A 25,686-nucleotide genomic window follows, 5' to 3' on the forward strand; every position below is an offset into this window, starting at 1 on the left:
GCCCCTGGAGGGCTGTGGGCATGCACTCTGAGGAGTCTGGATGCATTCACACTGGGAAATTACTGCAGGCTTTGGAGGAAGGGGAGATGGCGCGGTCAGTCCTGTGTTCTGAGAGTGTAACTTTGGGGACAAGGTGACAAGTGGCAGAAGTGAGGTTGGAGGCTGGAGAAGATAGTAACCCACCACCATGGCCTAGAAAGGAGCTCAGCAGTGCTGCCGTGGAGCCACAGTGACAGAGGGAACAAATGCAGAAAGTGCCACTGAGGCAGGGGGCAGGATTTTGCCCACTAAGAGTCAAGGTTGAGTCAGGGATTGAAGGAGAGCATGGTACTGTGAGTTCTGAGACAGACAGGGAGAGGAACCCGTGAGATGGGAGTGAGAGAGAGGAGCCCTCTGCTCTCACTGGCACCTGTGCTGCTGGGCAGGGTCAGCCACAGGTGGAAATTCAGGTCTTGGAAGCTAAGGATCAGGAGACTCTTGCTAGAGGCAGTAATTGAAGCCCTAAGGTTTAACAAGATGGCCCACAAAAATGTGCAAAGGAAAGACGAAACCTTGGGAATCCCAACATCTAAGTGATCAGAAAGCGGGTGGAGGGATTTGGAGAACAGCCAAAGAAGACTGAAAGAGAAGCAGAGGAGGCAGGGATGACGTCTGAGGAGGAGGCGCTGCGCTAACAAGGAAAAAGCACATCTCAGAGACGGGGGAGACAGTCTCAAAAGCTGCTGAGGTCAAGGAGATTTAAACAGAAAAGCAGATTTTATATTTGGCAACTAAGAGAAAAGGGAGAGATCACAGTGGGTTAAAGAAAAAAGGGGATTAAGAAGGAACAGAATGGGTATAGACTTTTTTATATATAAAGTTCACAAAAGGAAGAAAAAATGATAGTTTGGAGAGAGAGGCAAGAGCAAAGCAAGACTTCTTGTCTGAGTTGAATGCCGAGTCCATGAGCAGATGGCAGGGCAGGAGAAGGAAGGTGGGAGAGGCGACAATGGCTCACTTCCTGTTGGAAGGGGACCTGGGGAGGTGGGAAGGAAGAGGATGGGACACACAGGAATAGGGGCTCATCTTGGAAAGGGCTGGAAGCATCTCTCTGAACCAAGAGAGAAAAAGATGAAAGATGGAGGAACTTTGAGGTGGACTTGGGGGAAGACAAGGGGTTTGATTTCACTCATGCAGGTGATAAAGTCATCTGCTGAGTGAGTGAAGCAGAGATCAGGGGTGTCTGAGGGAAAGTGGAAAGGATCAGAAGAACACTTGCTAAAAAAAATGGACCAGGCCAGGCACGGTGGCTCACACCTGTAATCCCAGCACTTTGGGAGGCCGAGGCAGGCAGATCACAAGGTCAGGAGATCGAGACCATCCTGGCTAACATGGTGAAACCTCGTCTCTACTAAAAATACAAAAAATTAGCCAGGCGTGGTGGCGGGCACCTGTAGTCCCAGCTACTCGGGAGGCTGAGGCAGGAGAATGGCCTGAACCCGGGAGGCAGAGCTTGCAGTGAGCCGAGATCATGCCACTGCACTCCAGCCTGGGCGACAGAGTGAGACTCCGTCTCAAAACAAAACAAAACAAAATGGACCAGTCACTAGAGATGACTAGAATAGCCTGTGAAAGACATCAAAGACCCAACTGAAGCTGGCCCCCATGAATCAGTGTGATGACGTCATTTCAAAAATCTGCTCGACAACTTGGAAACTACTGGTGAAAACCGTGGTGTGTGTGGGTTCCTCCAGGTTGGGAACCGGCAGAGCTGGTAGGGGAAGGTTCCCAGGGCCGGGGTGGGGAGGGTGCCAGTGAGCACACAGTTGCAGTAATTGGGCATGACATCAGGCTGAGTGAAGAAGAAAACCAGCTGGCAACAGAGGCGTGGGGTGAGGGACTGCAGTATTGTCATAAAGCCTGGTTCAGCAGGGCTTAATGTTGGAGAGAAGGAAATGCACCAATCTGTAGTTGAAGAAGGGACTTTTGGAGTCCTGCCTTAGAGGTGGGACGGTTTTGAGTGTGATCAGGTTCTGGAGGTGGCTCTGATTCTGTGTTGCTGCTCTGGAGTGGAGGAAAAGGTCATTAGAGATAAAGTGATCAAGGAACTATGGTGGTGGGTGGATTATTCACATGGATGGTGAAACAGTCCAAGTTGGGGCTGAGAGGAGTGAGGTGGAGCAGACAATGGGATGATGATCATGAAAAGTGAACTGCGTGGAAAATAAGAAGGGCTGAGATTTCTGAGAAAGGGGACAGTCTGTTTTGTTCTCTGTATATTTTGACAAGCATTTGAAGCTTGTTCTCAGGACTGCCAGCAATGATTTGGTCCTCAGGAAATGAATGTGCATAGGTGTGGACTTGGACCTAAGCACGAGTTTTCATTTCATCAGGGTGTTATGTGATGAAAGGGAGCTCATGCAGAGAGGGGACTGCATTTTCTTTATGATTAGTCATTTTGTTGCTGGCCTGGTGCCTTAGAATGCCCTTCTGAGCAATGGCAGTGTGTCTTTGATGGGCCTCACCTATTGTTTACCTGTCTACTGGGAAAATCAAAATTGCTAACAAGATTGTGAAAGGCAGTTACAAAACGAGACCACCTTACATACCTGTCTTTCTCCCACGCTAGGCATGTGTGCCCCAGGAAGTTCCCTTTAAAGTATTCAAATGATTAATATAGTCAATATAACATCGTACTTTCTCCCCAAGTTGTCGATCCTTTCTATCTAAAAACATCTTTTCAGTTACAACTTATTGAGCATACACACTGTGCTGAGTACTTTATATTCTTATTTCACCCTCACCAAAATATGTTATGAGGTAGTTCTTATTCTTTCCATTCTGGAAAAAATAAAAAACAGAGGCTGAGAGATATTAAATAAACTGCCCAAGTTTATATAACTAGTACATGACCAAGCCTGGATTCAAACCCAGGTCTATCTGGCTCCAAAGAGCATCCTAACCACATTATTCCCACTGGCAATAAAAACACTTTGTTTTGTTTTGTTTTGTTTTGAGACAGGGTCTCACTCTGTCACCCAGACTGGAGTGCAGTGGCGCAATCTCCATACAAGAAAAAGCACACTGCAACCTCCGCCTTCTGGGTTCAAGTATTCTTGTGCCTCAGCCACTCGAGTAGCTGGGTCTACAGGCACACACCACCACACCTGGCTAATTTTTGTATTTTTAGTAGAGATGAGGTTTCACCATGTTGGCCAGGCTGATCTCGAACTCCCGGCCTCAAGTGATCCACCCGCCTCAGCCTCCCAAAGTGCTAGGATTACAGGCACAAGCCACCACACCCAGCCTCAAACACACTTGTTTAATATACTTTATTCACTATAATGTAATAATAATTTTCTATTTAAGCAGGATTATTAATAAAGTGAACTTTCCACATCTTTCCTCGAGATTATTTCTTGTTTTCCTAAAGTTTTCAAAATGTATTTCTATTATTTCTATGAAATAAATGCATAGTGGGAAATTTTAAACATCAAGAAATGTATCACCAGTCTAATAATATCAACACAGCTGTGGGAAAGTCATTAGTTACAGCCTCCCAGCTGCCTTCCGTTCTTTTAATTCAATGATGGTCATTGGCTGACACCTAGTGGAAAACCTGGAAACAGTACTTTAAAAATTAAATGTCAAGAAAAAATTCTTGAAGTCAGCTTTACAGATACCAGGGAACTCTTGGAAATAGCCGTATTGCCCATTAGCATATGTGGCAAATAAATTTAACTCTTCTTCAAATTAATTGAGAATAAAGGTGAAGATATTTTGCATTTTATATATTAGCATGGGTCTGTAATTGCACTTCCCAGAGACTGAGCTGACATTTGTGTTTGTAATTAATTTCATCTCATAATCTCAAGCTCTGAATGCACAAGAGAGATAGCTATCAGTGTTACAAAAATTGAAGCATTTGTTTTCTCTAAGGTGACTGTGTTGAGGCTCCCCCCAGCCCCACACTTTTTCACTAAACATGATCGCCACTTAGCCAAAATATTTCTACTGTGATATCACAGATCGTAGCAAAATAGAGTAAAATTCTTTTAAAAGTTATTTTTAGCATAGTGTTTTGTAGGTTAAATTATACTACCCTTAAAAAATGAAAATTACTTCAAAGAGGCAAGAAAGGCTACAATCCCCTAGGACAGTGGTCTTCAACCTTTTGGGCACCAGGGATTGGTTTTGTGGAAGACAATTTTTCCACGGATGGAGGCAGGGGGAGGCTTTTGGGATGATGAAAGCACATTACGTTTATTGCACACTTTATTTCTATTACTACATGGTAATATATAATGAAATAGTTCTACAGCTCACCATAATGTGGAATCAGTGGGAGCCCCGAGCTTGTTCTCCTGCAACTAGACGGTCCCATCTGGGGGTGATGGGAGACAGCGACACCCCAAGTGTGTTGCTTATGTCCAGTCTGCTCTCATTTTATTTTGGTCACTGTCACTGCAGAAAACCCTGCTTCACAAAGACAGGATGTTGGAAATGGAAGCAGGCTTTTGTGCTTTTGTGGCAATCTCAGGATATTCTCCTGGACTTTAATCCGGAATGTATGGAGATTTGAAGTTGTCTCAAACATACTTTTTTTTTTTTTTTTTTTTTGAGATGGAGTCTCGTTCTGTCTCCTAGGCTGTAGTGCAGTGGTGCTGCAACCTCTACCTTCCCAGGTTCAAGCAATTCTCCTGCCTCAGCGTCCTGAGTAGCTGGGGTTACAGGCGCACACCACCACGCCCAGCTAATTTTTGTATTTTTAGTAGAGACGGGGTTTCACCATGTTGGTCAGGCTGGTCTTGAACTCCTGACCTTGTGATCTGCCTGCCTCAGCCTCCCAAAGTGCTGAGATCTCAGGCATGAGATACCACGCCCAGCCTCAAACATACTTTTAAGGCCACCGGATGCAGCTGTACAATTGAAGTACATCAACTCACTTGCCACAATAAAGTCTGCCACCAGATGCAGTTTCATTGCCCCTTGTCACTCACTGACAGGGTTTTGATATGAATCTGCAAGCAATTGATTTATTATGGTCTCTGTGCAGTCAAACCTCTCTGCTAACGTTAATCTGCTCCTCAGTGCTAGCATCACTGCCTCAGCTCCACTTCAGATCATCAGGCATTAGATTCTCATAAGGAGTGCTGCAACCTAGATCCCTCCCATGCATAATTTACAGTAGGGTTCACACTCTTATGAGTATCTAATGCTGCCACTGATCTGATAGGAGGCGGAGCTCAGGCTGTAATGCGAGCCATGAGGAGCTGCTGTAAATCCAGATGAAGCTTCTCTCGCCTGCCCACCACTCACCTCCTGCCGTGCGGCCCAGTTCCTAACAGGCCATGAACTAGTACCAGTCTGTGGCTCGGGGTTGGGGACCCCTGCCCTAGGAGGGTGGGTGGAACTCACCAGTTGAGCTGATCATTGAATCCTAATGACCATTCTGAAAGAGAGGCTCCATGATCCCACTGTCCAGTTGAGGAAGCACGTTCTGGGATGGGAAAGCACCTACCTAGTGAAGTGCCTGAGCTGGGATCACAGACATTGTCCTTCAGGGCCGTCTCACTCTGGGAGATTCTGGGGCACACAGAGGAGATGGGAGGTGCAGGGAGTTGGGGAAACGGAGAGACTTAGCTCATGATAATCACATAGCATTCTGCAGGAGGAAAGATAACAATGAGAGGAAACTTCCAGCAGCCATTTTGCAATTAACTCAAAATAGTTACAAGGCCATAGTGTCGTGGTGAGGGCTGGTGATAAAGATAGCAGGCTCCGTGCCTTGAGCTTTTGAGTCAGTAGATGAGGGTTGGGTAGTAAGAATCTGCATTTTTTTTTTTTTTTTTTTTTTTTTGAGACGGAGTCTTGCTCTGTCGCCCAGGCTAGAGTGCAGTGGTACAATCTCGGCTCACTGCAACCTCTGCTTCCTGGGTTCAAGCGATTCTCCTGCCTCAGCCTCCCGATTAGCTGGGACTACAGGCGCCTGCCACCATGCCTGGCTAATCTTTGTATTTTTTTTTTTTTTTTTTTTGAGATGGAGTCTTGCTCTGTCACCCAGGCTGGAGTGCAGTGGCGCAATCTCGGCTCACTGCAAGCTCCGCCTCCCGGGTTCACGACATTCTCCTGTCTCAGCCTCTCCGAGTAGCTGGGACTACAGGCGCCCGCCACCACACCCGGCTAATTTTTTGTATTTTTAGTAGAGATGGGGTTTCACCATATTGGCCAGGCTTGTCTTGAACTCCTGACCTTGTGATTATGATCTGCCCACCTCGGCCTCCCAAAGTGCTGGGATTACAGGCGTGAACTACCGCATCCAGCCAAGAATCTGCATTTTTAATAAGCTGGCCAATGAGTGCTAATGATCAGCCAGGCTTAGGAACCAGCCTCCCTCCCTCCTCTTTCACAGGATTGGGGGTGCAGTCTTAGCTCTGGTGCCTCGATGGTGTAGCGGCTATTACCCACTTGAGGGCGCTTATCTGCTTGAATTCCCTGAACTGTGTGTAAATGCTTAAAATAAATAGCGAGTTTTTAAACGTTTTTAAAAATCTATTTATTCAGGTGGGATAAGATCTGTGTTGAGATTTGGAGTTTAAAGAAAAAAAAAGGCAATTGGAGTTACAGCTCTACTTTCTCTCTTTCAGGCCAAGCAAGCAATCCTTGAAATGGATGCCATTCGTAAGTTTTATTTCCTTAACACAATTTGAAATTTCATTGCCTGTTTGTATCTATCACATTTTCTATCTTAAAGTTCATGAAAATGTCAATTGTTAGAAAATAGTATCTCTCTATTCACTGTTTTCACAAATTGGGTAGACAGTATAATCCCTTCTGAGCACATTGGCTTGTTTCTACGTTGGTTCTCCCAGGTTTATCTGAGTCCCTTGATGGCTGGCCACTGTCTGGGTTTCTGCACCAACTAACAATGTCAGTTATGTCTCCAGGTTCAACTCTACCCTCACCCCCGCCCCAACCTCTGCCACCACCAAAAGCCAGAGTTTCACAATGCATTTCTCACTTCATCCCTACGCAGTCGCTTCGTAGTATTAATTTTCCTGATGCAGCAGAAAATTCTAAAATCACAACCACCCCACATATGTGAGTATTTCTAGGCTTACAAAAGCAGAAGAAAATAAATATTACAGGTCCTTCCTATTAAATAAGACCTTATGTAACAGCATTTATCACATCTTTGTTATTTTTCAAATTAAATAGAATAAAAAGAAAACAATGGCTTTAAATGCAGTCAGGTCTGCTGGAAACTTATACTGAAAACACTTCTACTTTTACTTAACCCTTTCATAAGACCTTACTTTGAGGAATCAAGTGGAAACGTTGATTCCCTTCCCTCCAGCCTGGCACTTGTTAACTCTCCAGGGGGAAAAGCAGCATCAGCAAAGTGGAAACAGGTGCATTCCCACCATCGCTGCAGCTGAGGCTTCCATCTCGCATCCAACAGACCCAAGAAATGATGCCCGGAGCTCCCCAGCAGAGTGCTAGGCTGTATTCTCTAGACCTCAACATTTCAGCCCGCAGAAATTGCCTTCAGATTTTTTTTTTTTTTTTTTTGGCCGGGTGTGGTGGCTCACGCCTGTCATCCCAGCTAACAGACTCCTACACTTCCCAATGTAAACAGAAAGCCCTGAGATACATATACAGCAGCAATTATGGGGGGGGGATCATATCCATGTCAGATGAAAAAAAATAAATCCATATAGGCCGGGCATGGTGGCTCACACCTGTAATCCCAGCACTTTGGGAGGCCAAGGCAGGTGGATAACCTGAGATCAGGAGTTCAAGACCAGCCTGGCCAATATGGTGAAACCCCATCTCTACTAAAACTACAAAAATGAGTCAGGCATGGTGGCACGCGCCTGTAGTCTCAGCTTCTCGGGAGGCTGAGGCAGGAGAATCGCTTAAACTTGGGAGGTGGAGGTCAGCAGTGAGCCGAGATCATGCCACCGCACTTCAGCATGGGCGACAGAGCAAGACTCTGTCTCAATAATAATAATAATAATGATAGTGATAAATCCACATAAATTTACACTAGCGATAACCATTTTCTGAGAAGCCCCTGACACCGCAGTCCCACTGATGCACGTGGTTATCTTTACAGATCATCCAGGCTTCTGTTACAGTCCTGAGGGAGAGACAAAAGCACTGTATGGCTCTAAAGAAGGTTCTGCTCCATATCGGCTGAGAAGAAAATCTGGTAAATAGGATGTTGTCATAAAAATTTAATTCTAATGGGGGACTGGCAATGAAAGTCCCATTGAATCTGACAAAAGGGCATGTTCTGTCTGGTTTCTCAGCTCACTGCTGGTCTGAATACATTTGCAGCTGCCTTAAGATGGGACTCACAAGCTTTTGATCTATAGCTCTTTTCTCTGTAATCCCAGCACTTTGGCAGGCCGAGGCAGGTCGGTCACTTGAGGTCAGGAGTTCGAAACCAGCCTGGCCAACATGGAGAAACCACATCTCTAGTAAAAATATAAAAATTAGGCAGGCTTGGTGGTAGGCGCCTGTAATCCTAGCTACTTGGGAGGCTGAGGCAGGAGAATCGCTTGAACCCAGGAGACGGAGGTTGCAGTGAGCCAAGATCGTGCCACTGCACTCCTGCACTCCAGCATGGGCGGCAGAGTGAGACTCTGTCTCAAAAAAAAAAAAAAAAAAAAAAAAAAAACTCTCTTCTACTTAATGTTTCCCAGTGACTATCAAGCATGCCAGTCAACTAATTTTGCTTTGTACATCTTACCATTGACATGCAGATACTTAAACTGTATTTGCTGTTGCTAATGAAAAATCACATCCTATGAGTGACACACACAAAAAGATTATCCAAAGTGCTAAAATTTTAATTCATATTTGCTGCACCAGACTCCATGAACTATTGTCTTAGTTCAGACGGGTTTGGGGTTTTATTTGAAGCAGTCTTTATTCATTACCCACTTTATGCTTTGCTAAGGACTAGGAATGCAAGGATAAATAATCCACGTGACTCCTGCTTGCAAGGAGCTCATGGTTCGAGAGACAAAAAATACAAATAAGGCTGGGCGCGGTGGCTCATGCCTGTAATCCCAGCATTTCAGGAGGCTGAGGTGGGAGGATCACCTGAGGTCAGGAGTTTGAGACCTGCTTGGCCAACATGGTGAAACCCTATCTCTACTAAAAATACAAAAATTAGCCCGGCATGTTGGCAGACACCTGTAATCCCAGCTACTCAGGAGGCTGAGGCAGGAGAATTACTTGAACCCGGGAAGCAGAGGTTGCAGGGAGCCGAGACCGCACCATTGCACTCCAGCCTGGGAGACAAGAGTGAATCTCAGTCTCAAAAAAAAAAAAAAAAGAATGTACAATTGAACATCATCAGCTTGTAGGTGTTATTGAAAGCTGAGGAAGCTGCTCTGCTACTGACAGGATTGAAAAAGTCAGATTTTGCTTTCCTATTGGGTGACTCCTGATAACACAGCGTAACATTTATTCTACCATTTTAGCAGAGTGAGTGTCTTGCTCCTGTGTATCTCTGAGCAATGGGAATTTTGTTAAATTTGATACAAAAGTTATAGAGCTCTGTCGATCTGTCAATAGGCTCATAATCCTTTTATAAAGAATAAAGAAAAAGGTTTGATTTGGTTTTGCCAATGATGCTGGCTTTGTTTTGTCTCCCAGAACCTTCCTCACGATCACATAAAGTTTTGAAGACCAATGGTAAGTCGCAAAATATATTTTCCTGTTTCATTCTTGTCGATATTTACTAAATCAAACCACACAAAAATAAATAAATACCAGATAAATTACAGATTGACAGATTTGATTTGATTACAAAAAGATTAACTTCTGTAAATAAAAGTGTCCCATTATAAAATATATAGTCAAAGCTAGGCACAGTAGCTCACGCCTGTAATCCCAGCACTTTGGGAGGCCAAGGCGGGCGGCTCTGTTGAGGCCAGGACTTCGAGACTAGCCTGGCCAACATGGTGAAACCCCATCTCTACTAAACATACAAAAATTAGCCAGTCCTAGTGGCTCGTGCCTGTAATCCCAGCTACTTGGGAGGCTGAGGCAGGAGAATCGCCTAAACCTGGGAAGCAGAGGTTGCAGTGAGCCGAGATCACGCCATTGCACTCCAGCCTGGGCAACAGAGTGAGACTGTGTCACAAAAAATAATAATAATACAATTTAAAATAAAATATACAGTCAAATGACATAAAATACTTGTAATATATTTGACAGGCCTAAAAAGATTAATATTCCTATTATATAAAGAAACTCCATACATCAAAAAGAAAAGACAGAGGACTCTTATTTATTTTTTATTTTTTTATTTTTTGAGACAGAGTTTTGCTCTTGTTGCCCAGGCTAGAGTGCAATAGCGTGATCTCGGCTCACCTCAACCTCTGCCTCCTGGGTTCAAGTGATTCTCCTGCCTCAGCCTCCCGAGTAGCTGGGATTACAAGCATGTGCCACCACGCCTGGCTAATTTTGTATTTTTAGTAGAGATGGGGTTTCTCCATGTTGGTCAGGCTGGTCTCGAACTCCCAACCTCAGGTGATCCACCCGCCTTGGCCTCCCAAAGTGCTGGGATTACAGGCATGAGCCACCACGCCCAGCCCAAAGGACTCAAAAAAAAAAAAAAAAAGAAGAATATAATTAGGCAGTTTCAGAAAAACACACAAACTGGCAATAAAATTTTTAAATGGCCATCCATATTCATAATCAGAAAATCCATACATTTAAATGAAATAAATAGAAGGGAAAGTCTATGAACTTGGCCAAAACATATAGAAAAATAGTCACTCCAAAACTGTTGGTGGGAGTGTAAGTTTTTGCAATGCTTCCGGGCAAAATTTGGTAATAGTCGTTTGAATTTAAAATGTACGTTTGCCCTTAACCCAACAGTTTCACTTGCACAGATGTACTTACCCACATGTAGACAGATTTATGTGCGAGTTTGTTTTTTGCAGTATTTGTAACATGACACTCTATAAAAATGCCTAGGCAGTTGGAAATATACTTAAAGAAATTGTAATACGTCCATACACACAATGGAATATTCTACAGCTGTCAAAAATAAAGCAGATCTCTACCTATTCACAAGAGTGTCCACATACATTTTGCAGAATATACAAAGTTGCATACTGAATCCTTATTTTAAAAGTGAAACAGGCTGGGCATGGTGGCTCATGCCTGTAATGCCAACACTTTGGGAGGCCGAGGAGGGTGGATCACCTGAGGTCAGGAGTTCGAGACCAACCTGGCCAACATGGCAAGCTCCCATCTTTACTAAAAATACAAAAGTTAGCCAGGCATGGTGGCTTATGCCTGTAATCCCAGCTACTGGGGAGGCTGAGACACAAGAATCGCTTGAACCCAGGAGGCAGAGGCTGCAGTGAGCCGAGACTGTGTCACTGCACTCCAGCCTGGACGACAGAGTGAGACTCCATCTCAAAAAAAGTAAAAAATAAAAGCGAAACAATTATTGTGGTGGGGTAGGGGTAGTGCAGGAGCTGGAAAGATAAACATTCAGCTGTTAACTGTTGTTTCCTTGGAGGATGGGATCTGTGGAGAGGGAAGGACTTCATATGCTTCTATAATCATCTTTAAAGAGGAGATACCCATAATTAGGCTAGCTCTAAGGGTGTCTTCTGTAAGGATGTGGCTATGTAAATCTCTCCCCACAATTCCACTGGCAACACCCCTTCTTTGCAAGAAGGCTGCATCTTTTAGTTAAAACCAATAAAATGTCAAAAAATCAACAGAAACAATATCATCTTTACATAATTGTCATGGCACGGGGCATGTGCAATTTTTTTTTTTTTTCAGGAAACAACACATTTTTGTTTGGAAGCTTTTGAAAAATCTTGAACATGAATTAGTTAATGGCTGTCAGGGATTGAGGAAGACACCTAGCGCTCAGATGCATGTAAGGTTGTTTGATGTAGTGTGGGGTATGCAGCTGGGAGAGCTGACAGGGATTTTCTGAAAATTAGATCTATAGGGCCCAGAAGTCACTTGGGCTTCAATTACTAGTAATAAGTTTCTAAATTCTATAAAATATTAGTGCTTACTTATATAGGAGGTACATTTTCATTCTCAAACTTGAAAAAAAATTTTTATTTTTCAGAAACAGCACAAGACATCCAAAAGGTAAGCTCTATCTCATTTCTTACTTGAAATGTTCACTTCAGGCACCCCTCATAGGTGCCACTTCCCCATCTCTCTCATCCCCAGCCCGTATTCCAAGTGTCAACAGTTATTTTACATATTGGAAATTTGGTATTTTACATTTTGAATTATTTACATTTGATTTAAGCAAAGACTCATCCTTATCCACTTCTTCCCTTTCCCCAGCCCACATCTGAGAACCACGGTGATTATTTATTCATCCTCTGCCCCATATCACACCTCAGAGGCTGTAACCTTACCTTAGGGTGTAATACCTGCCTGGTGCTCACGTGAGCCACCTCACATTGTCCTTTGCCTCCACTGGTGTAAGACCAACGCCCCTGCCTCCTGGATCTAACTCCCTCCTCCACACGTGAGCCTTCATTCACAAGGGCGAGGGGCCCCCTTCTAAGAATATGGTTCTGCTGCTGACATAAGTGGTGATGACGTATGATTGAATGAGACTTTGTCATATCAAGTTTTGGTTTTTCTTCCCCTGACAAAAGCTTAGGAGAGGGAGAATAAGAATGGTATACTGTATTGGAAGATATTATATCCAACTGTATTACCTATGAAGAATAGGTACTTTCTCCTGACCTGAGTGGTTTGTCCAGTGTGGCTACTGATCAGTTGGCTTAATTAACAATTCTTAGAGAACTGATCATGGCTCCTTGTTTAATGTTCTGTATCTAGAAGAATATGGCTATGAAAACCTCTCCCTACAATCTCATTTCTACCATGGCTTAGCACAGAACCAAAACGACCTTGTCGATAAACGTTGTATCTTTCCATTAAAACCAAGAAAATGTCTAAAAATCAACGTAGTCTTTTTTTTTTTTTCTTTTGAGACTTGGTCTCTCTCTGTTGCCCAGGCTGGAGTGCACTGGTGCAATCTCGGCTCACTGCAACCTCTGCCTCCCGGGTACAAGCAATTCTCCTGCCTCAGCCTCCCAAGTAGCCTAGTAGCTTGGACTACAGGCACCCGCCACTATGCCCAGCTGATTTTTGTATTTTTAGTAGAGACAGGGGTTTCACCAAGTTGGCAACGCCAGTCTGGAACTCCAGACCACAGGTGATCCACCCGTCTCGGCCTCCCAAAGTGCTGGGATTACAGGCATGAGCCACTGCGCCCGGCTGAACATAGTCTTACCTTTAAGTGATTGTCATGGCTGAGGCGTGTGCATTTTTTTTCAGGTAGTACATGCTTTTGTTTGGAAACGTGTGAAACTTATTAATATTAATTGGTTCATTGTCCTGAAATATGGCATAAGGTTTTGATTTCGTAAGTGGGGTCACTGCAGAAGGCTCCCTGCTCTTCAAAGCAGCCATAGTAGCATTGTGGAGCCATGTCCCTCTCAGTGCTAAAAGAAGGAATCTCCCCATCAAAGAGTTCTAGAGATTCAATCTCAGGAGCTGCTTGAAAACTTTCTACAGCAATGCTCAAGCCGGGTCCATATGGGCATAACCAAACCTTATAAAATCAAAAGGCAAGAAAGAAAACATCCATGCTTTTTTTGTGATAAAATTCCATCTCCTAATAGTAATGTGCCGAAGGTATATTAAATTCAAGGAGAGCAGATTTACTGATGATTAAAGAGTTTATAACAGCCAGGTGTGGTGGCTCATACCTGTAATCCTAGCACTTTGGGAGGCCAAGGTTGGCAGATCACTTTGAGCTCAGGAACTCAAGATCAGCCTGGGCAACATGGTAAAACCCCCTCTCTCCAAAAAAAGTACAAAAATGAGCTGGGTGTGGTGGCTTGTGCCTGTGTTCCCAGCAACTTGGGAAGCTGAGGCTGGAGAATCACTTCAGCCAGGAAGCAGAAGTTGCAGTGAGCTGAGATAGTGCCACTGCACTCCAGCCTGGTCAACAGAGTGAGATTCTGTCTCATAAATAAATTAATAAGTAGTTTATAACAGGAACTATTCCTTAATAATAGCTTAATATTTCTCCCAGAATATATATTTTGAGGCTGTGTACGTGTGTGTGAGGTGGTTAAGCTCATGTGTAAGCTGTGGATTAAGACATGGATTCAAATCCATTTCTGCCATTTATAAACTGTGTAACTACAGGCAAATTGCTTAACCTTACCAGGACTTAGTTTCCTAATTTACAGAACTGTTACAAAGATTAAATGCAACATGTTCTTAAAAGTGCTTATTAATGGAATATTTGGCACAAAGCAAGTGTTCTATAAATGATAGCTAATATCGGCCGGGCATGGTGGCTCATGCCTGTAATCCCAGAACTTTGGGAGGCTGAGGTGGTTGGATCACCTGAGGTCAGGAGTTCGAGACCAGCCTGGCCAACATGGTGAAACCCCGTCTCTACTAAAAATACAAAAAAATCAGCCAGGCGTGGTGATGGGCGCCTATAATCCACAGCCACTCAGGAGGCTGAGGCAGGAGAATTGCTTGAACCTAGGAGGTGGAAGTTACAGTGAGCTGAAATCATGCCATTACACTCCAGCCTGGGCGACAAGAGCAAAAAAGGCTGGGCGTGGTGGCTCACACCTGTAATCCCGGCACTTTGAGAGGTCGCGGCGGGCGGATTGCCTAAGCTTGGGAGTTCACGATCAGCCTGGCCAACACAGTGAAACCCCTTCTCTACTAAAATACAAAAAATTAGCTGGGCATGGCGGCATGCACCTGTAGTCCCAGCTACTTGGGAGGCTGCGGCAGGAGAATCACATGAACCCGGGAGGCGGAGGTTGTAGTAAGCCGAGATTGTGCCACTGCACTTTAGCCTGGGCGACAGGGTGAGACTCTGTCTCAAAAAATGAAAACATGATAGCTAATATCATTGTTAAATAGCTCAAATGCTGAGAATGTGGAAGGACAGGAAAAAAGTTCATTCAGGCTGTGGCAAAACTGACATATCGAAATTGTTAGGTTGGTGCAAAAGTAATTGCAGTTTTTACCATGACTTTCTATATTGTGACCAACCATATGCTGATTCTTTCCTATTTTTTTAAACATTTATTTATTTATTTTGAGGCAAGGTCTTGCTCTGTCACCCAGGCTGGAATGCAGTGGCACGATCTCAGCTCACTGTAGCCTCAACCTCCCAGGCTCAGGAATCCTCCCACCTCAGCCTCCCAAGTAACTGGACTACAGTCATGCGCCACCACGCCCGGCTAACTCTTTCATTTTTTGTAGAGACAAGGTCTGACTATGTTGCCCAGGCTGGTCTTAAACTCCTTGACTCAAGTGATCCTCCCACCTTCACCTCCCAAAGTGCTGGGATTACAGGTGTGCATCACCATGTGCAGGCTGATCCCCTCCCCTCCCCTCCCCTCCCCTCCCCTCCCCTCCTCTCCCCTCCCTTCCCTTCCCTTCCCTTCTTTTCTTTCTTTCTTTCTCTCTCTCTCTCTTTCTCTCTTTCTTTTCCTTCCTTCCTTTCCTTTCCTTTCCTTTCTTGCCTTTCTTTCCTTTTTCTTTCTTTTCTTTCTTCTTTCTTTATTAAATATTTTTTGTAGAAACAGCGTGTCTCACCTTGTTGCCCAGGCTGGTCTCTAGCTTCTGGGCTGAAGTGATCTGCCTGCCTTGGCCTCCCAAAGTGCTGGGATTACAGACATGAGCCACCGTGCCCAGATGATTACTTCTTAATTTAAGAGCATCTTCAGTTTTCTTAATGATTAATTTGATGTAAATTTACAGCTTCCAAAAAACTGCTTTCTTTTTTTTTTTTTTTTTTTTGAGATAGAGTTTTGCTCTTGTTGCCCAGGCTGGAGTCCAGTGGCACAATCTCGACTCACTGCAACCTCTGCCTCCCGGGTTCAAGTGATTCTCTTGCCTCAGCCTCCCAAGTAGCTGGGATTACAGGCATGCATCACCATGCCCGGCTAATTTTGTATTTATAGTAGAGACGGGTTTCTCCATGTTGGTCAGGCTGATCTCGAACTCTCGACCTCAGGTGATTCGCCTGCTTCAGCCTTCCAAAGTGCTGGGATTACAGGCGTGAGCCACTGTGCCCAGCCAAAACTGCTGTTTTAATTTCAAGTGTAATTACCTTAAAAAAATACTTTAATATTAACAATTCAGGTTTCCTAATTTTCTAAAACCTATGGGAATTTTCTGGGATGGATGATCTTAGGAAGGATCACTTTTGGCTATTGTGAGAAACACAAAATAATTTTATTACACTTTAAAAGTGTTTTGTCATAATTTAACTAGTTAATATTAACCTTGTTTTACTTTACAAAAAGTAATTACTGGGTTCCTATATTTTTATAACATCATACCAGCGCAGTCTGAGTAAGGTGAAGAGAAAGATATATTAAAGAATGTGAAAAACATATATATGAACAAATACTAGGTATAAATATTGTGTGTGTATGTATGTGTGAAAAGAAATAAATGACTAATTGAATTGCTTAAGTTTTAATAGAAAAATAACATTTAGGATGAAATTCTATTATTGTCTCTCTACTCCTCTCTTCCCTCTCTAATAGATATTCCAATTAACATATATCCCATTTTCATTGACATGTGATGAAAAGTTCTTGCTTATTTGACATTTCCAATAGGTTGCTATAGTATTTTATTAGAATATATGTCCCTGGTACTAATTAGGTCTTAACTCTTTCAAGCCTTTGAAGTTAATCCTATCTGCAGAATAGCATCAGAGGGTAATCTGCTCCTGTCTGCACCACCAAGCTCCATCCAGAAGGGTTCCAAGTTATAAAAGACCTCATTGTTTTCTTTGATTAGAAATCACTAATTTGGCCCGGTGCAGTGGCTCAGGCCTATAATCCTAGCACTTTGGGAGGCCAAGGTGGGCGGATCTCTTGAGGCCAGGAGTTTGTCTAAGACCAGCCTGGCCAACACAGCAAAACCCTGTCTCTATTAAAAATACAAAAATTAGTCAGGCATGGTGGTGGGCACCTATAATCCCAGCTACTCCAGAAGCTGAAGCACGAGAATTGCTTGAACCCAGGAGGCAGCGGTTGCAGTGAGCCAAGATCATGTCAAGGGACCCAGGCTGCACTTCAGCCTGGGCGACAGAGCGAGATTCTGTCTCAAAAAAATAAAAATTAAAAAATTATTAATATTGTTCCTATTTTACGTCCTTATAGGCAACTAAATGTTAATTAAATGTATTTTGAAATAAGTAAAAATGTCATTAAATGAACAGAGGATTAAATTACATTTCTACAATAAAAACTCTTTGCCTAGAATCTATAAACCAAGGTAATGCTGGCCATGTTCGTGGTGGGTCTGCAGATTTAAGACAAATCCTTGGAGTGTGTGGTCGGATCAGCAGAAGGGGCTTTTGGTATACCAGAAATCATGATAAAACCCCTAGGAGAAAAGCACTGGCTCTAAACCTCTTTAGAAAGTCTCAAATAGAACAGATAGCATAGCCCTTAACTTCTATATATATTGATTTATGCAATAAATATTTGCCAAGTGTACACCAGACTTATTTGAAGAATCTAACAGTTTTCTGTATTTAGCTTATATCATGCTTTGGGGCAAGGGGTTTGGGGTTAGACCTGGGTTCTAGCACTAGTCTTACTACTGACTAGATAGAACAAGTTACTGAAACTTCAGGAACCTAGATTTCCTTACTGTGAAATTGGCACGATCATACCTAATTCATAAAATTATTGTGAATATTAAGTTTGGAGAATGTCTGCACATTGCCCAGCCTAGTTGCTAAGTATATATTAGTTCCTGTCCTTCCCTTTTTGAAAATATCTGAAGTGCTATTCAAGTCAGTTAAACACTCGGCCAGGTGCGGTGGCTCCCACCTGTAGTGCCAGCTACTTGGGAGGCTGAGGTGGGAGGATTGCTTGAGCCCAGGAGTTTGAGATCAGCCTGGGTAACACAGCAAGACCCCATCTCAGGAAAAAATAAAAGAATATTAAAGCCTAGTGGGGGAGGCAGTGTGTAAACACAGGAGAAATTCCTGAGTTATGTGTCTTCTCCATGGTGCTGTGATTCAGTTGATATGTTTCCATCTTCCTCAGGTTTCTAGAGAGGAAGGATCTCCCCAGCTGACTTCAGCAAGGCCGTCTCCTGCGCAGAGAAATAGTCAGCCTAGCAGTTCTTCCATGATCAGCGTGCTTCGAGCGGGTGGAGCTCTCAGAAACATCTGGACTGATCACCAGATCAGGCAAGCCTTGTTTCCCAGCCGACGGTCCCCGCAGGAGAATGAGGATGACGAAGATGATTATCAGATGTTCGTGCCGTCATTTTCCTCCTCAGACCTGAACTCTACCAGACTATGTGAAGATAACACTTCTAGTCGCCCTTGCAGCTGGCATATGGGACAGATGGAGTCCACAGAGACCTCCAGCTCTGGTCACAGGATTGTCAGGCGGGCCAGCAGTGCTGGGGAGAGCAACACGTGCCCTCCTGAAATAGGAACTAGTGACAGAATTAGGGAACTGCAGAACGGCCCCAAAACAGAAGGGCAGGAGGAGATGACTCCCTTTGGGTCATCCATAGAGTTGACTATTGATGACATAGACCATGTCTATGATAACATCAGTTATGAGGACTTAAAGCTAATGGTTGCTAAGCGGGAAGAAGCTGAATCCACTCCCCCTAAATCAGCCAGGGACTCCGTTCGCCCCAAGAGCACCCCAGAGTTAGCCTTCACAAAGAGGCAAGCTGGCCACAGTAAGGGCTCTCTTTACGCACAGAAAGATGGCGCCCTCTCAGGTGGAGAGGCATCCAGCCAAAGCACGCATGAACTCCAAGCGGTTGAGGAGAACATCTATGACACCATAGGGCTCCCAGATCCTCCATCGCTGGGTTTTAAGTGCAGCAGCCTAAAGCGTGCAAAGCGGAGCACCTTTTTGGGTCTGGAGGCCGACTTCGTGTGCTGTGACAGCCTGAGGCCGTTTGTTTCCCAAGACAGCCTCCAGTTCAGTGAGGACGAAGCCCCTTACCACCAGGCCACCCCCGATCATGATTATCTGAGTTTGCTGTATGACTCTCCCAGCTGTAACTTGTCTATGCCTGATAAGCCTGTATCTGATAAACTGTCCGAAGAAGTAGATGAAATCTGGAATGACCTGGAAAATTACATCAAGAAAAATGAAGACAAGGCCAGAGACCGTCTCCTGGCAGCGTTTCCTGTGAGCAAGGATGATGTGCCAGACAGGCTGCACGCAGAGAGCACCCCTGAGCTGAGCCGGGACGTGGGGCGCTCTGTGTCCACCCTGTCCCTGCCTGAGAGCCAGGCTCTCCTCACGCCTGTGAAGAGCAGGGCTGGCAGAGCCAGCCGCGCCAACTGTGCCTTTGAGGAAGACCTGATTTCTAAAGAAGGCTCCTTTATGAGCCTTAACCGGCTTTCTCTGGCTAGTGAAATGCCCCTGATGGACAATCCCTACGACCTGGCCAACAGTGGCCTGTCTCAAACAGACTCAGAAAACCCTGACCTGGGAATGGAGGCCACAGATAAGACAAAAAGCAGGGTGTTTATGATGGCTCGGCAGTACAGTCAGAAGATTAAGAAGGCGAATCAACTTTTAAAAGTGAAAAGTCCGGAGCTGGAGCAGCCGCCGGACAGTCAGCATCAGAAATCCATGCACAAAGACCTGGCTGCCATCTTGGAAGAGAAGAAGCAAGGAGGGCCCGCCATTGGTATGTGCACCCTGCCCTCCTTCCTTCTCCAAAGTAAGAGGGGAGAGCGGTTTTCAGATTTCAGATGTCCTTAAAACGGACACACCTGTGAGAACACTGACACTCAAGCTTTGTCATCTCAAAGTAAGACCACAGACAAAGCCATACTGGCCTTTCCCACATCACCTCCTATGAATTATGCACATTGTAGCATGATTTGGCCTCAGAGGGGGGTGGTGTGCATGTAACATCGTAACTGCAGAGATAATATTTTAAGAAAGAGTTTTCTCTAAGGTAATCTAAAATATGAAAAAGGCAATCAGTTTTAACCTGTGATATCTCTAATTTTTCCAATATATCAGTAATTTTTAGGAGGAGGAGGAGGAGTGTGTATAATCTTCTAAGGTTTGGAAGCATATAGAATAACATTGTTTCTTGCTTCAGGGTCTCAACAAAAATGCCAACTCGTGCTAACAAAAAGAGGGGTTTTTTTGAATACTTTTTTTTTTTTTTTTCGAGACAGGATCTCACTGTCACCCAGGCTGGAGTACAATGACACAATCACAGCTCACTGCAGCCTCAGCCTCCCCAGGCTCAAGCAATCCTCCCACCTCAGCCTCCTGAGTAACTGGGACCAGAGGCACTAACCACCATGCCCAGCTACTTTTTTTTTTTTTTTTTTTTTTTTTTTTTTTGAGACGGAGTCTCGCTCTGTCGCCCAGGCTGGAGTGCAGTGGCGCAATCTCGGCTCACTGCAAGCTCTGCCTCCCGGGTTCACACCATTCTCCTGCCTCAGCCTCTCCAAGTAGCTGGGACTACAGGCGCCCGCCACCACGCCCGGCTAATTTTTTGTGTTTTTTTTAGTAGAGACGGGGTTTCATCGTGGTCTCGATCTCCTGACCTCGTGATCCGCCCACCTCGGCCTCCCAAAGTGCTGGGATTACAAGCGTGAGCCACCACGCCTGGCCATGCCCAGCTGCTTTTTACATTTTTTGGAGAGAAAGGGTTTCGCCATGTTGCCCAGGCTGGTCTCGACTCCTGGGCTCAAGCAGTCCTCTTGCCTCAGCCTCCCAAAGGGCTGGGATTACAGGCGTAAGCCACCGCGCCAGCCATTGTACTCTCCTTAGTTGCTCGCACTATAAATCAGTGGTTTTCTCACATATTTCCATTACTACTCAATTTTTTTTTTTTTTTTTTTTTTTGAGATAGGGTCTGGCTGTGTCACCCAGGCAGGAGTGCAGTAGCATGAACATGGCTTACTGCAGCCTCTGCCTCCTGGGCTCAGGTGACTCTCCCACCTCAGCCTCTCTAGTAGCTGGGACTACAAGTGTGCACCACCACGCCCCGCTAATTTTCTTTTTTTTTTGTAGTGTTTTTGTAGGGATGGGATTTTATCATGTTGCCCAGGCTGCTCTCAAACTCCTGGGCTCAAGTGACCCTCCTGCCTTGGCCTCCCAAAGTGCTAGGATTACAGGCGTGAGCCGCCACACCTGGCCTACTACTCAATTTTTTTTAAATAGCTACTGTAATGCATTTAACACTATCTCATTTAGTATTTTCATATATGCTTCTGAGTTTAATACTTTAGCTAGACTCCTTTGTGGAGCACAACCAAACCAGAATCTGAGGTGTAATATTGTAGGATCAGGACTATGGGAATGAGATGCTCATGGTTAGACTTTTTTGAAGGCCAAAATTTAACACTGATCTCTGGGGAAGAGCCTAGCTGTGAATAAAGCCCCTAATTGTCATAAAAAGAAAAGTCCAAAGGTAGTGGCTCTTGCCTGAGGAGCTTTTACCTCCAGGCGCAGAGAGATTTCTGGCTATAGGCTCAGGAATGTGCATTTCAAATAGTATGCCCTTTGCATCATATTTTAAGAAATCGTGCCCCAGATTTTCTAACAAAGGACCACCTTAGTATCAAATGAGAGGAGTCTATTCTACAATTAAAAGTGAAAGCTGGGTGATGGCTTAGTATCAGGACAGGCTCTGATCGTTAGCTTCATTATCAGCACACTGGGACAGGTTGATGCCACTATTAAATGCTGTCTTTGGGACTGACTTATTGACATCCATGGAAACTGAAGAATAGGAAGGGCATATCCAAATCTTAAATGAATCCACAAGTTACATAACAAGAATCTGTAGGGAACTTTTTTTTTTAAGTTTGAGAGTATTTAAGAATTGTCTAAAGTTTTAATCTTCAGTACAATTTCTTAACAGATAGGGAAACAAAGTCCTGGAATTGATGCCTGAAGGATTTCATGGACTCTGAGTTCTTCTTTTTAATCAAATGAAGGTTTTGTATGCATGTGAGACTAGAATGCATGTATTTTTCTCCTTGCCATGATGTGCTATGAGTAATTCAAGTCCCTATTCTGATGCTAGCGTTGCTAAGCTGGTTTGCTGTTACAGGGAAAGTGACTGAGTTCCAGCTGCAGGAGGACAATTGTGGTGGGGTAGGAGAATATATATGGCCTTAGAAACAGTTGTATGTTGGCAATTGCAAGCACTGACTAAGTCTGGGTTGGGGCTCCTCAGAATAAGAGAAAATATAATGCTGAAGTTTTTGATGATGATGGGTTATGCCCACAGACTACCACTGAAAAAGTAGTAATTCCCTGGGCCAGGTTGTTTTGAATATGGACCATCTGTTAAAATACAAAGCTCCAATCTTGATAGAAGCATGTCCTTTGATATTGAATCTTTAGGGCCTACGACTACCTCGAATAGTCTTCTTTTTTACCCACCTTTTAAGTATTAAATGATTTCACATTGGGGTTTTCTTTTCACTTTTGGTTGGCTCTCCTTTTTGTTTTGCCGGCTGGTGTTGTCTTGGGATGCCCCAGGATCTTTTCTCAGCTTTGCATCTGGGTCCTTTCTTGACATGGTGGGCTCCTGTCGACGTTCTCCCCAGCAAGGAGGAGGAAATCTCTCCCGAGTCATCTTCTGAGAGTGCTGTCTTCCCCGCCATCTGGCAGGGGCATGTCCCTAGGACCTGACGAGTCATATCCACACCTCTTCCATCTGGGTGATCGAGACCACTTCCTGTGCCCACTAGGCTTTCCGTCAGTTGACATGATGACTCCTTTTCTCTTTCTTGTTTATCTGGGCACAGGACGTCGTAATCGAATGGACCGATTCTTCAGACTTCTCCGTGTGGGCCTTGCCGCTTTGCCAGGAGCTTGCTCTCGGTGCTGTGCGGAAGGAGGAGCACCTTATTCACCTGCCGAAACTCTCGAGCATCTTTATTGAACTCTCTAGCCGGGGTCTCCAGGCCCCGGGTCAGATTTCCGCCTATAAATCACCCAACCAGGTCCAGTTGCTCCCACATCTTAGAGCCTGTCATAGCATGCTGGCCATCTTGTTCCATCAGACCTCCCTCCCGATAGTCTTTGAGAGCAAGGAGGCCTTTGGGTTTCTGGGTTTTTTTGGTGATGTTTCACATGGGAGAAAACTCCATATAGGCTTGAGAAATTTTCCTCCTTGTGTAGAGTAGGGAAGGCACAATTTTATGCTTTTGTCTACATCTTGAGCAACATCAGAAACATTGGTTTTAATCCTCTGTCTGGAGGGTTAAAATGTTGTTTGATATTTCCCTCGGCAAACATTATTCTAAATTTTTGTCTGAGATCATAAGAACTCCAATTTTCGAATTTCAAAAAAGGCAATAAACCAGAGACATTCTTGCGATTGTCATGTAGTCATAATATATTTATTCTATACAACTGCTAATACTAGAACTAAGGATATGGGGGAGCCTCAACTCAGCTGACTAATACTAAACTTTTTAGGCCAGAGGTGTCATCTCAGGCTGGCTGTTCCCTGTACATCTGGCTAATAGAATCTGTTTAATTACAGCTGGAGCTCTGGAAGCTTGTCTCTTCTTCACATAGATGTCACACAAGCTATAGACTCTCTTAGAAGGTCAAGCTGAAACAAACAAAAAACCCCTTAGATCAGCAGGTGCAGTGACTCACACCTGTATGGCCAGGCACAGTGACTCACACCTGTATTGCCTACCTTTTATTCCAAATTGATAAATGGTCAACTCTATCATCCAAACTGTTCCCATTATGAGTTATCTATAGGAAGCATTTTAGCTGTCTTCTTGCTTCCGCTTTTTCTGCTATGACCTGATTTCCAGGCCACCTTTCCACTTCCAGTGGTATGGTCTCAGGAAAGTGCATCCATTTTTAAAAGTAGGCTTAAAATAAAAGGAGGCTGGGCGCAGTGGCTCACATCTATAATCCCAGCACCTTGGGAGGCTGAGGCGGGCACATCACTTGAGGTCAGGAGTTCAAGACCAGCCTGGTCAACATGGTGAAACCTCGTCTCTACTAAAAATACAAAGAATTAGCCAGGCGTGGTGGCGGGCGCCTGTAATCCCAGCTACTTTGGAGGCTGAGGCAGCAGAATCACTTGAAGCCGGGAAGCAGAAGTTACAGAGAGCCGATATTGTGCCACTGCATTCCAGCCTGGGCAACAGAGCGAGACTCCATCTCAAAAAAATTAAAAAATAAGTAAAATAAAGGAGGGAGTGAAAAAAATTTCTGAGTAATGAATTAGTTATTAAGACCTGTTTCTGTCTAAAACCATTCTAGGTGCTCTATAGGGAGCTGAACGAAATGTACAGCATTGTTCTCCCAGACCAAAAGCTCAGAGGCCAGGCGAGGTGGCTCACACATGTAATCCTAGCACTTTGGGAGGCTAAAGCAGGAGGATTGCTTGAGCTCAGGAGTTTGGGACCAGCCTGGGCAACATAGCAAGACTTCCTCTCTACAAAAAATTTAAAAGTTAAATTTAAAACTTAAAAATTTTCAGGCACAGTGGCTCATGCCTATAGTCCCAGGTACTCAGGAGGCTGAGGCAAGAGGATTATTTGAGCCCAGGAGTTTGAGGCTGCAGTGAGTTATGATTGTACCACTCCAGCCTGGCCGACAGAATAAGACCCTGTCTCAAAAAAAAAAAAGAAAAGAAAAGCTCAGGGACTAATAAAGTAACTTATATAAAATGGCCAGGCGCAGTGACTCACACCTGTAATCCCAGCACTTTGGGAGGCCAAGGCCGGTGGATCACTTAAGGTCAGGAGTTCGAGACCAGCTTGGCTAATATGGCAAAACCCTGTCTCTACTATAAATACAAAAATTAGCTGGGCGTGGTGGTGGGCACCTGTAGTCCCAGCTACTAGGGAGGCTGAGGCAGGAGAATCACTTGAACCCGGGAGGTGGAGGTTGCAGTGAGCCAAGATTGTGCCACTGCACTCCAGCCTGGGCAATAGAGTGAGACTTTGTCTCAAAAAAACATAAAATGAAAATAAAGTAACCTACATAAAATAATTAGCAACACAGCAATACAAATTGTGTGTGTCTGCATGTGTGTGTGCACACACAGGCAACAGCTAGGTACACACAATATAAGACTTCAGAGAAGAGAAATCAGAAAAGGATTCAAGTAAGGAGAAGGATAGGGCTTATGGAGAATCTTGAGAGATGAGTAGGATTTGATTAAGCAAAGGACAAGGAGCGTATAATAAGACAAAGGCCTGGGAAATACTGTGGATATTTTGGATGATATGTGATTTCAGATTATCTGGGCTAAAGTCAAGATCTGATTGTTCTTACAAGACTTAATGGTTAAATTTTGATACTAGAATAGTTTGTTTGAATTTTTAAAGTTCTGCTACATTTTCCTAACTTGTCATCTTCTTGGAACCTTGTAGAAGTTCAGAGCCTTCCTGATACAGCTGTGGGATCAGGCTCAGGGCTATACTGTATGTGAGAATGGCTTGAGCAGACCATCTGTCTTTCAGGCGGGTCTGCTAACTAATGACTGTATTAAAGGTCCAGCTGATTTTGATTGGGTTTCATAGTTAATGAAATATTATAGTTTCAGGATGGCTACCATGGGCACACTGGTGTCTGCGGAGACTTTTACACTCTTTCTCTTAAGATGTTGCTG

The 25,686-nt window shown here is 44.3% G+C and overlaps 1 protein-coding gene across 2 annotated transcripts in view; it reads left to right on the forward strand.

The window, feature by feature from the left end:
* PLEKHG1 (pleckstrin homology and RhoGEF domain containing G1) overlaps positions 1-25,686 on the forward strand; it is a 121,631-nt gene that overhangs the window by 90,224 nt on the left and 5,721 nt on the right. For both annotated transcript variants that reach the window (XM_063632253.1, XM_055267423.2), the window contains exons 11-15: positions 6,627-6,660; positions 8,099-8,194; positions 9,652-9,690; positions 12,107-12,129; positions 18,123-19,746. In XM_063632253.1, the coding sequence (XP_063488323.1) occupies positions 6,627-6,660; positions 8,099-8,194; positions 9,652-9,690; positions 12,107-12,129; positions 18,123-19,746 (1,816 nt within the window). The remainder of the gene's footprint in view (positions 1-6,626; positions 6,661-8,098; positions 8,195-9,651; positions 9,691-12,106; positions 12,130-18,122; positions 19,747-25,686) is intronic.

Source organism: Symphalangus syndactylus, chromosome 2, assembly GCF_028878055.3.
Source record: "Symphalangus syndactylus isolate Jambi chromosome 2, NHGRI_mSymSyn1-v2.1_pri, whole genome shotgun sequence".
NCBI classification, from domain to species: domain Eukaryota; kingdom Metazoa; phylum Chordata; class Mammalia; order Primates; family Hylobatidae; genus Symphalangus; species Symphalangus syndactylus.